Source organism: Microcaecilia unicolor, chromosome 4 (genome assembly GCF_901765095.1).
Source record: "Microcaecilia unicolor chromosome 4, aMicUni1.1, whole genome shotgun sequence".
Lineage (NCBI taxonomy): Eukaryota > Metazoa > Chordata > Amphibia > Gymnophiona > Siphonopidae > Microcaecilia > Microcaecilia unicolor.
Window position 1 is genome coordinate 216,439,035 of NC_044034.1, and position 12,892 is coordinate 216,451,926.

Genomic DNA, 12,892 nt, shown 5'->3' on the forward strand with positions numbered 1-12,892 from the left:
ATAATCAGACGGATGATAGACGTCATTCTTTCTTCTCTCATTTCCCCCTGTTTCATATAATCTCCTCCCCACTGTCCAGCATTAACAAATCCTGTTTATTTATTGCATGGTATTGACATCACTGCACAGCTGGGACTAACAGCTAGAGCACTAGCCATCAGTGAGAAAAGCTGTCTATGATTTGTTCCTTCATAGATTTTTCAGAACGAATATACAAGCTGTGGCCACTCTCTCTCACTATTGGGTTAATTGAAGTGTCCACCTCTGCTATTTGGAAATTTTGGTCCTTTCAATCTGTAACCCATAAATACATCTATCCAGTCAGCAGCTATGGTCATGGTGGAAAAGACAGCAGGGAAGATTTATAAGGGAATCTTTAGTATCTTTTTGCCTCATAAGCATTGGAATGGAGTGGGCCATATGGAACTTAGCCCAACTAAATTCTCAGCCGTTGAAGTGGCAAGAGCTTGTTCCTTCATTCCCACTGCTCTGCCTGTCTTCAGCTGGCTCTGCTGCCAGCATGGTAAGCAGGTTGAAATGTGAGAGCAGGTACTTCCTGTATTATGCAATATACAAGAAATATCTACTCTGCTCTCATGTTTCAGACTTACCCTCAGTATAATGCAGCAGGAGTGAAGAACAAGTGCCCACAGAGAATTGAGGCACTGCAGTAGGTGGGAGAAGAGGGCTGGTGCTGGAAGAAGGAAAATGCAGGCTAGAAGATGACAAAATGGCAGATACTAATGCAGGCAGGGGCATAGCTACCATTGAGTGAGCCTGGAAAAATGCCCAGGGCCACTCAATGATAGGGGCCACCTGTTGTTGCTCCCTCCTATCCACCCCCACAGGTCCTGGCATCTCACCCCTCACCTGCAGGTCCTGGAATTCCTCTCCCTTTATCTCTTTCCCCCTCCACAGGTCTGGTATCCCCCTGTGACCCTCAAAACCTGTGGTGAGAGACCAGCAGAGGCACATTGTGTTAACAGGGTACAAATTATAGCACAATGATAAAGTGGATCAAATTGGAGAGGGGTTTGCGCGATATGTTAAAGAGGGAACTGAGTCAAACAAAATAAACATTCTGCATGAAACAGATAGCAGTGTGGAATCATTATGGATAGAAATTTCATATGTGAAGGGAAGGAGAATACTGGTAGGGCTGTACTACCGTCCACCAAGACAGAATGGACAGATGAAGAAATGTTTACAGAAATTAGGAAAGCTAGCAAATTAGGCAACGGTATAATAATGGTTGATTTCAATTACTCCAATATTGACTGAATAAATGTTATATCAGGGTGCGCAAGGGAGGTAACATTCTTAGATATAAAAAAATTACTGCTTCGTGGAGTAACTGGTCCAGGAACAGATAAGAGAAGGAGCTATTTTTAGATCCAGTCCTTACTGAAATGCATGGCATAGTACGAGACCTAACAATGTTGGGCCCACTGGGAAACGGTGATCATAACGTGTTCAAATATGAACTAACACCTGGAGTGAAGTGACAAAGGAAATCTATTGTAGCAGCATTTAATTTTCTAAAGGGCAACTATGATAAAATGAGGAAAATGGTTAAAAAGAAGCTAAAAAGCATTGGCTGCAAAAGGTTAGGACATTAAATCAGGCACAGATGTTATACCATCTTGGAAACCCAGATGAGATGCATTCCACATAGTTACAAAGGGAAAGAAGAGCAAACGATAACCAGAAACACAGAAACATAACGGCATCCACTATCTCCTCCTCCCTAAGAGATCCCATGTGCCTGTCCCACGTTTTCTTTAATTCAGACACAGTCCACCAGGAGGCTATTCCACGCATCCACAACCCTTTCTATAAAAAAGTATTTCCTTAGATTACTACTGAGCCTATAACCTCTTAACTTCATCCTATGTCCTCTCATTCTGGAGTTTTCCTTCATTTCAAAGAAGCTCAACTCCTGTACTTTAATACCACAGAGGTATTTAAATATCTGTATTATATCCCCTCATTCCCATCTTTCTTCCAGAGTATACATATTAAGGTATATAAGTCTGTCCCCATACGCTTTATGACAGAGACCACTGGCTAATTTTGTGGCTGCCCTCTAGACCAACTCCATCCTGTTTATATCTTTTTATATGTGCAATCTCCAGAACTGCACACAATATTCTAAATGGGGCCTCACCAGAGATATCAATATCTCCCTATTCTGTAAATACACACATATGTTACACAGTGTGTACTCTGGGTGTACAAGATGGGTGGAGTCTGGGTGGGACTCACACTTGTGCAAATGACTTACTACTAAAGTTACATGTGAGCATTTACAACCTACACTCTATGACTAACCATACACATAACCATATAATACATATATACCCAATTACACCAATATTCTATAAAGTAAGGTAGGTGCCTACTTTCCTTTATAGAATAAGCTCCAAATAGGCCCTCTCTAGGCACCCAAATCTAGGTGCATCTTTAGTGAATTGCCCTCCACATGACTAGTAGGTAGAAAACAAATTGTAGAAAGATTCTTTCCACAAAGAGCATAATTAAGCTGTGGAATCTACTACTGGTGAAGATGACTAATATTTATGGACAAGTTCCTGGAGGAAAAGGCCACAGAGAGTTATAGATTTGCTTTCTATAGACTTTAAGCTTCTGACCTGAAGGCCACTGTCAGAAACAGGATGCTGGGCTTAATGGACCTTAGTCCAATTATGCATGGCGTTTTTTACGTTCTTATGACTATGATAACCTCCTCAGTATAGAATGAGCCATAAAATTCATGTAGTTTTTCTGCTATGACCTTATTCTCCCTGAGTACCCCTTTTACTCCTTCAATGGCTTTGTGTTTTAGATGTTTTTGAAAAAGGTTTTATTGCTAGTTCTTGGTTCTGCAGCAATATTCTTTTCAAAGGCTTTCTTGGCTTGCCATACAAGTTTTTTTTTTAAATCTAATTTACTAGTGCTTGTGGTAATCTCTATTTTCTTATGCTCTTTTGGCTTTTACTTCACCATTAAACCATTTGGCCTTCTTTCAACTTTTTTTAAGGCGTGGAATATATTTTAACTGGACTTCCAATACAGTCCTCTTAAATAATGTTCATACCCCATGTAAACCTTTGACCCTGGCAACTGTTCTTTTTAGTTTTTTTTTCTAATTTATTTATTATATCATAGTTGTCTTTTTTTAAAATTAAGTGCTACAACAGCAGTTTTTCTTTTTATCATCTTCCTTCCAGTGATGACAAATGTCAATACATTCTCATCACTGTTGCCTAGTGGCCCCATCCCCATTACAGTTTGCATCAAGTCTACTCCCCCATACTTTCTCTTTTCCTCAGTCCATCTCTGCCGAGCCTATTCTTCTCCCCGATACTCTTCCCTGGTACACATACTTCTACAACCTTATGTCCACCAGCAAGACAATCTCATTGCCCACTTGCTTCTCCCAGCATTTAGTCTCATAAGAATTGCCATACTGGGTCAGACTAAAAGTTCATCAAACCAAGCATTCTGCTGCAATAGTGGCCAATCCAGGTCACAAGCATGTGGTAAAATCTCAAAAAGAAGACATCCTCCTTGTTAACTTTTCCTCATGGGATAAGCAGTAGTGTTCCCCATTATCTATGTTAACAATTTATGGACTTTACCTCCATAAATTTGTCCAAACCTTTTTTAAATCCTGCTACTCTGCTTTTAGCACATCATCCAACAATAATTTTCTGAGCATAAATCCACCTGTCCGACTCCTATCCCCTCCATGATGGCTCTCCTCCCTCTGTTAATCTCTCTTTGTGTTTGCAAAGGCTTGCTTTCAGTGGGATCCTCAGTACAGCAGTTCTTGGTGGGGGGTCAGTACTATATTGCTCTCAGTGAGTTTGAACCACATGAATAGCTGTTCTGGAGACATTAGTTGCAAGCCTCCAGAGAAGATGAGAAAGAAGTAGTGTAGTGGGAAGAATCAGGGAGCCTAATTTAGGACTGACAGGAGCCACCACTGGATCCTGTGCCTTACAGTGAAGAACATGGTGCCTTGGAGGAGATAGAACCATAACATCTACAGATATAATAGGGGACAGTACTAGAACTGGCTCAGTTTGGCCCAGTGACAGATTTGTTATGCTATACTGCAAATGCTATTTCTATTGCTCTCCTATTGTGTGCCCAAGTGGTACAGACTCATACATTCTCTGCCTTTGCTTACCGAGAGGAAGGCATGGACAATATCTGCCTTGATGGAACTCAATGGTTTGTCCTTTATAACCACAAATATCTGCTCTTCTTTCTCCAGGTTAATAAAATTTCCAAACCACGATTTTTTGGCAAGCCTGGAAAAGACAACAGTGAGGGGGAGAAAGGAATAAAAGAAATTAGAGAGAGACATTTTAGAGTTGGTTTTGCAGTACTAAAGATTCCATAATGTGACATCCCCATTAGCAGAAGATGTTTCAGTACACTCTATAAACATTTTAAAAAGAAGATGATGAAATCCATATTGCAGATTATGCTATGAACTAGTTGCTTTAAATTGATTGTCTTAGTTTTGTTTTTTTTCCATTTTAAAATGGAAACGGCACCATCTCTTTGTAGCCTTATGACCCATATCCTGAGAACCGAAGACACAAAGTATCAGTGAGTGCTCTAACCACAAAGTTAGGTTATACCTTACCTGGATTTAGATTTAGCACTCACCTTTTCCAAATCCAAGTTCAATGAAAATTGCATATTCATATAAGTGACTAATTTCTCTGTCCAAACTGATTTACAATCCAGTTGTACCTTGAGCAATGGAAGGTGAAGTGCCTTGCTCAAGAACATAAGTGTCAAGAGAAGGGATTAGAACCCAGGCAACCCAATTCTCTAAGCATTGAGCTAGTCCTCCACTATCACATATAAATTACATGTTTTAAGATTGGTGACATATCTATATCTATTTATCTCTGTCTTATATAATAATTGGCCAATCTGCGTCCTTGGATGGCTGGCTGGGTTCGTAACCGTATTCTAATGAGCTTATGTCAGCTTGCCTCCAGTGTTCCCTTCCTTCTCAGTGTCCCGCCCTCACAGAAAGACGAAATGATGTCAGAGGAGGGCGGGACACTCAGAGGGAAGGCAAGGGATGGCTGGAGGCAATGCGAGCCGAGCCTGCCGCCGCTACGACCTCAGGTATGGAGGGGAGGGGAGGATTGCTGGACATGGATGAGATGGGTAGGGCAGAGGAGGGGAGGAGAAATTCGCTGGACATGGAGGGGAGGGGAGAATCGCTGGACATGGAGAGCAGGGCAGGGCAGAATTGCTGGACAGGGAGGGGAGGGCATGGCAGGGGAGAATCGCTGGACAGGGAGGGGAGGGCAGGGGAGAGAGACGAGAAAATGCTTAGACGACAGCCTTCCTAGGGCCCATTTCATTTGTTCCGAAACGGGTGTGTTTGCTTGTATAGATATAAATAAAACACAGCGCTAACTCTACTGACTGATGTAGTTCAAGACAAAATTTAAATGGGATCCCACTGTTCCCATCAGAATGGGTAGAAGAAACTGGAAAAGATGAAGTATATTTTCTTAGGCTCAAAAGAAAATTGGGACCTTTCTTTTCCCAATCTGAACTGATTTTAGAAACACTACAGAACAGGAAATGGGAACCAGATAAGCCCTCATATAAATACAAATTTCTAAATTGGAATAAAACAACTCTTCCTTATTCAGCAGATCTTCAAGATTTGGAAAGGGGGGGGGTGTCTCTTGACTTTTATATACAAGCTTGTATGTTCTTCCTTCAAAACCCCTCTGTGTCATAGGGGAATCCTTCTCCTCCTCTTAGCCTCTGATTCCTATCCCTTTCATGGCCCTGTCCTTAGCTTCTCATCTTTTTTGTTCCATGTGCTGCCCTTCTCTTAATTCTGTCTCATGAGGTATCTTATCTCAGCCTTTGTCTTTTGTAGTTTGTATGTCCTTAATCCCTTGATCCCCATCACTCTGATTCCTATCTGTTTCATGGTGTACACCCTCCAATCAGTTCATGGGCCTGTCCTGAGGGCTGTCCTCTTTCCTGCATTCCAGGTGTCTCATCCCCTATTCCCTCATCTTCCAGACTTACTCTGTCTTATAAAATGCCTCTGGTTTCTTGGACTTTGGATCTCTGCTGTCTTATAAGAGGTCCCTTTCTCTTATCCTCAGCCTCTACACCCCACCAGTCCCAGGAGGTGCCCACTCTCTTTCGGTCTCTGGATCTCCTTTCTCATAGAATGCACCCTTCTCTAGGCCTCCTCACCTCTTACTGAACAATGCCAAAAGCTCTTCTAGCATCACTTCCTGACCTGAAGAGACTGGGGAGGATGAAAAATGCTTGTGATATGATCCATCACCACAAATTTCATTTGGCCTAAGGAGGAGCAGCTCAGTCACAAATGGATAAACATGCTAGGCAATAAAGGGTCATTATTTAATCAAGATCACTAGTGACTGCCATCATCTCTCACCCATCACTCTTCTTTTCCATCCATCTCATTTTTGAAGCAGAACAAAAAAATGAGAAAGGATGCACATGAGCTTGGAATTCAATTCTGCCCCCAGATGGAAAACAAACTCCCTAAAATATTAATCAGCTTGTGCATGGTACCAGCCAGTGAGTGCTGAGCACAGGGAGCCATTAAGTGCAGAAGGTTCCAGGCTCCATTTACTGCATCATTAGGGGTTGCAGTGTAGCACTGTGAAAAGAAATGACTTGCTGATAAATGTGTGTGTCATATAAACCAGTGTATATCATAGCTGAGGCAACTGACACTTGTCTATTCTGCATCTGCTCCTAATGTTAATAAGCAGCTTCTCCCTGATGCAAGCTGCATTTTTATGATTTTGCTAGAGAGGTGTATACAGCTTATTGGACTGTACTTTAAACAAGCATTTTTTTTTTTTTTTAAGAATCTAGGTAGAGGGTCTGGTGATAGAGGATGGAAAGAGGAGATAAAGTGTGAATGCCTATAGGAAATAGCCTGCCTGCACTATGGGAAGTGATCCTGTACCAGTCACCTATACTCGTTCACCTCAAACACAATGCTTTACATGCCCTTGAATAAAGGATAGAAGAATATGGAGGAGATAACAGAGTGTGGAAAATCTGTGATGGTTCCGATACTCCGCACATTCTGGTGAACTTTGGGGTTCCCTAGAAGGCCTCATTATGGCAAGGATGCACATTACTGGCCATTTCATCACTAAGCAAATCTGGCTTTAAATCCTTTTAATGTTATAATGAAGACTACAAGGAATTGCTAATTTTTCTAATTAGTTTCAGAGAACCTTAAGAGTTCCAATAGGAAAATCTTTAAAAATACAACAATAAACTTATGCAAACATAAAATATGAGAAGCTGAGGAGGAGAGGATTGTTGTTGCATGTAGTGTCCTTGGGAGCAACTCAAAAGGTTAAAAGTGCTGTATTCTTAATTCTTCAATAACATGTGGAGATGCTCACCTATAATGAAAAGGTGTAGGAATGAAGCCTTGCCTAATATCTTGTAAAGGCAGGTTACAAAGATGGTGTTTAAAAAAATAATCATAGAATATCTAAGAGAACATTATAAGACAATGCAAAGTTAGTTCTTAAAAGAGGTCCCGATTTTTAAAAAAGGTTCCAGGGGAGATTCGGGAAATTATAGACCGGTGAGTCTGACGTCGGTGCCAGGGAAAATGGTAGAGGCTATTATCAAAAACAAAATTACACAGCACATCCAAGGACATGGATTACTGAGACCAAGTCAGCACAGCTTTTGTGTGGGGAAATCTTGCCTGACCAATTTACTTCAGTTCTTTGAAGGAGTAAACAAACATGTGGACAAAGGGGAGCCGGCTGATATTGTGTATCTGGATTTTCAAAAGGCGTTTGACAAGGTACCTCATGAAAGGCTACAGAGGAAATTGGAGGGTCATGGGATAGGAGGAAATGTCTTATTGTGGATTAAAAACTGGTTGAAGGATAGGAAACAGAGAGTGGGATTAAATGGGCAGTATTCACAATGGAGAAGGGTAGTTAGTGAGGTTCCTCAGGGGTCTGTGCTAGGACTGCTGCTTTTTAATATATTTATAAATGATTTAGAGATGGGAGTAACTAGCGAGGTAATTAAATTTGCTGATGACACAAAGTTATTCAAAGTTGTTAACTCACGACAGGATTGTGAAAAATTACAGAAGGACCTTATGAGACTGGGAGACTGGGCGGCTAAATTGCAGATGACGTTTAATGTGAGCAAGTGCAAGGTGATGCATGTGGGAAAAAAACAACCCAATTATAGCTACGTCATGCAAGGTTCCACGTTAGGAGTTACGGACCAAGAAAGGGATCTGGGTGTTGTCGTCGATAATACACTGAAACCTTCTGCTCAGTGTGCTGCTGCGGCTAGGAAAGCGAATAGAATGTTGGGTATTATTAGGAAAGTTATGGAAAATAGGTGTGAGGATGTTATAATGCCGTTGTATTACTCCATGGTGTGACCACACCTTGATTATTGTGTTCAATTCTGGTCACCGCATCTCAAGGAAGATATAGTAGAATTGGAAAAGGTGCAGCGAAGGGCGACTAAAATGATACCGGGATGGGACTACTTCCCTAGGAAGAAAGACTAAGGAGGCTAGGGCTTTTCAGCTTGGAGAAGAGACGGCTGAGGGGAGACATGATAGAGGTATATAAAATAATGAGTGGAGTGGAACAGGTGGATGTGAAGCATCTGTTCACGCTTTCCAAAAATCCTAGGACTAGGGGGCATGTGATGAAACTACAGTGTAGTACATTTAAAACAAATCTGAGAAACGTTTTCTTCACCCAACGCATAATTAAACTCTGGAATTCGTTGCCGGAGAATGTGGTGAAGGCGGTTAGCTTGGCAGAGTTTAAAAAGGGGTTATACGGTTTCCTAAAGGACAAGTCCACTACTAAATGGACTTGGGAAAAATCCACAATTCCAGGAATAACATGTAAAGAATGTTTGTAAGTTTGGGAAACTTGCCAGGTGCCCTTGGCCTGGATTGGCCGCTGTCGTGGACAGGATGCCGGGCTCGATGGACCCTTGGTCTTTTTCCAGTGTGGCATTACTTATGTACTTACGTAAAAGTGAGGGGACATATGATTGAGGTCTACAAAATCCTGAGTGGTGTAGAACAAGAAGTGAATCGATTCTTTACTCATTCCAAAGACTAGCAGGCTTATTTTCGAAAGAGAAGGGCGGCCATCTTCCGACACAAATCGGGAGATGGGTGTCCTTCTCTCAGGGTCTCCAAATCGGCATAATCGAAAGCCAATTTTGGGCACCCTCAACCGCTTTCCGTTGCGGGGACAACCAAAGTTCCTGGGGGCGTGTCGGAGGCGTAGCGAAGGCGGGACTTGGGCGCGCTTAACAGATGGGCATCCTCGGCCGATAATGGAAAAAGGAAAGGGCGTCCCTGACAGCACTTGGCTGACTTTACTTGGTCCATTTTTTTTCACAACCAAGCCTCAAAAAGGTGCCCAAACTGACTAGATGACTACCGGAGGGAATCGGGGAATACCTCCCCTTACTCCCCCAGTGGTCACCAACCCCCTCCCACCCTAAAAAAAAAATTAAAAATTTTTTTTTTGACAGCCTCTATGCCAGCCTCACATGTCATACCCAGCTCCCTGACAGCAGTATGCAGGTCTGTGGAGCAGTTTTAATGGGTACAGTGCACTTCAGCCAGGCGGACCCAGGCCCATCTCCCCCCCATCTGTTACACTTGTGGTGGTAAATGGGAGCCCTTCAAAACCCACCCGAAACCCACTGTACCCACATGTAGGTGCCCCCTTCACCCTTTAGGGTTATGGTAGAGTTGTACAGTTGTGGGGTGTGGGTTTGGGGGGGTTGGGGGGCTCAGTACCCAAGGTAAGGGAGCTATGCACCTGGGAGCAATTGTGAAGTCCACTGCAATGCCTCCTAGGGTGCCCGGTTGGTGTCCTGGCATGTGAGGGGGACCAGTGCACTACGAATGCTGGCTCCTCCCATGACCAAATGGGTTGGATTTGGCCGTTTCTGAGATGGGCGTCCTCGGTTTCCATTATCGCTGAAAACCGGGGATGACCATCTCTAAGGACGACCATCCCTAAGGTTGACCTAAATGTTGGGATTTGGGCGTCCCCGACCGTATTATCGAAATGAAAGATGGATGCCCATCTTGTTTCGATAATACGGGTTTCCCCGCCCCTTTGCTGGGACGTCCTTAGAGATGGTCATCCCCATTCGATTATGCCCCTCTAAGGGACACTCAAGGAATTTACACAGAAATACATTTAAAACAAATGGAAATATTTTTTCATTCAACGAATAGTCTTTACTATGTTGCTACTATTTGGGTTTCTGCCAGGTACTTGTGATCTGGCTTGGCTACTGCTGGAAACAGGATACTGGGCTAGATGGACCATTGGTCTGACCCAGTATGTCTATTCTTATGTTCTTAAGTGTGATATTTTGATTAACACAGTGAACTTGGAGTCACAGATGCTCAAGGTCAAGGTCGGAGGTGGGGTGGTCCTCATTTGAAACAGAAAGGAGGTAGCTTCAAAAGGAAACATAAGAATAGTCATACTGGGTCAGGCCAATAGTCCATCTAGCCCAGTATCCTGTTTCTCTCCACTCCCCTCCCAAAGATTTCATCCCTTTCCACAAACCCCTGCCACAGACCTCAGACTGCTTCTCTTCACTTTAGAAACCACACCCCTTCCTCCCCTACATGAGTTTGATCATTCCCTTTCGCCTCTCCTAGTTCCAAAACCTCAGATCACACCCAATGAACTTCTCATCAATCTTTCTATTTGCCCCATTTCCTGATAATTCACTGTAGTCAGATCGTATCCCAGTCCCAAGCTTGTCTCTTCATCCTGCATGAATCTTCAAACCGTCCTGTTACTTCTTCCTCTCTTCCCCCAAACTCCTGGCTCCAGTAGTAACAATATCAACACTAAGAAGAGCAATGAGGGGCAGTGATCTAGCCTATGTTCACAGGCCCCGCATTCTGTATGGAGCACTAGGGGGAGTGTGTGGTGGGGGGGAGGAGGATGTTGATGCTGCCAGAGGTAGAGGCAGGAAATGAGACGGGAAGCTCAGGAGCAGGACTTGTGACGTGATCAGAGGTCAGCAGGAAAATTTGTACCTAAAGAATATTATTGCCCTAGATGGGGTTCTCAACCCAGTCCTCAGGACACTCTCAGCTAGACAGGTTTTCAGTAAACTCACAATAAATATACATTAAATAGATTTGTATAAAGCAAAGGCAGTGCATGCAATTTTCTTTCATGATTAACCATGAAGAAATGGAACCTGTGAGGTGCACTGGATTCAACTCTGGCTACCTAGCTAGGCAGCCTGGATGGACTGTGCAGGTCTTTATCTGCCAACATGCACCATTGTTACTATATATATTCATTGTGGATATCTTGAGGACTGGGTTGAGAACTGCCCTAGACCCAGGTTTATTAAGACCTCTGCATAAATTCAGACCTGCCTTTTATGAGTCTCAGCCATTTTAGTACACTATTCAGCTGTTCATGCCTCATATATTGATTGCACAGCATTTTGATAGGAAACAGTAAAACGTATGAAAAATATCTGCAAACCTGAGTATGATCTTTCCCGTTTAGGTTTAACAATACTACAGAGCATGTGAGGTACTGCAGATAAAATTATATTCTTCTCAATTAAGACCTGCCATCCTTAACAAGTGCTTTATTAATAAGAAAAACAAACACTTTTGCTGCTGGCAATTGAAGAGTAGTTCTGCAACACCAGACCCCAGTCATGCATAAACACCAAGGTGAAGATCTGGGATCCTAGAGGGAGGAGTTTTGAGTTATTGTTCAACTGTGACACCTACTGGCTAGACTTAGGTCCCATGATGGTAGGTCTGTGGAAGATGCCCTGGTGCCTACTTCCCAGTATAAGCTTGTTGCAGCAATGGACTCGGCTAGGTGAATTAGGAAGGGATATAAAATAGGGGGGGGGGGGGGATCCCTGAGTACTTGTGAAGGTGTATCCCATAATAACATGCATCTTCAATGTCTAACGCACAAATGAGAAGTGGAGGTGACTGAGAAACTGCTGTAGCTGAAAGCAGAGGATCTGTGACCGGCGGATGCTACTGTTGAAAAGGAAATCAGAGAAAGCATAGAAGTGACAGTATCCAAATAAAACAAAGGAACAAAAGATGGTGGAAGACAAATGACATCCTGTGCCTTATATATCACATTTCCAGGGAGGGTGAGCATGGAGTGAAGAGTGTAGAGATATGATACAGCCAGGGGCCACTACCTGAATAGTGGAAGGCCAAACCTGACGGACCAGGCCATATAGAAACTTTGGCCAAGTTAAAAATTAGATGGCTTGTACGGCTGGAGGCCTGCTGGAAAAGTAAGGCTCAGCCTAAAGCCCAGACTGAGGCCTGAATGAGAAAAGATTGGTCAAGGAATCTGAAATCAAAATGGAATCTCAGCTATAAAATGGCTTCCTCTATATCTGTATCTGAGTTGGAGGAAGCTTGTTTTTGCAGTTGACTGGAAGGATTGTGAAATATCTTGACATCTTCAGGTGGCAACAGGGAAATAGGGAAGTCCCAAAATAAGATAGGGGTGGGACCAGCTGTCCGAAAGGGAAGGGGACTTCCTGAGGAGCATCTTGCGGTTAGGCATGAAAAGAAGTAAACAACTTTATCATGGAAAGGTATGGGGGCCCATTGATTTGAATGTAAGCAGAAGAATATAAAAGACTGACCAAATTTGGGTGGGGTTGGAGATCTCCAAGGCTGTCATACTGAGATGCTGTCAGACGGACCTCTACTCCTGCCTATGTACCTGATTGCCTTGTATTGCTTTGGTAAGAATAAAACCATATATCTTTGGAACCTATC

The 12,892-nt window shown here is 42.9% G+C and overlaps 1 protein-coding gene across 1 annotated transcript in view; it reads right to left on the reverse strand.

Moving 5' to 3' along the window:
* Nucleotides 1–12,892, reverse strand: part of BRSK2 (BR serine/threonine kinase 2) — a 900,270-nt gene that overhangs the window by 26,560 nt on the left and 860,818 nt on the right. The window contains 1 exon segment of the mRNA XM_030202457.1: nt 4,196–4,319. Coding sequence (XP_030058317.1) covers nt 4,196–4,319 — 124 coding nt within the window.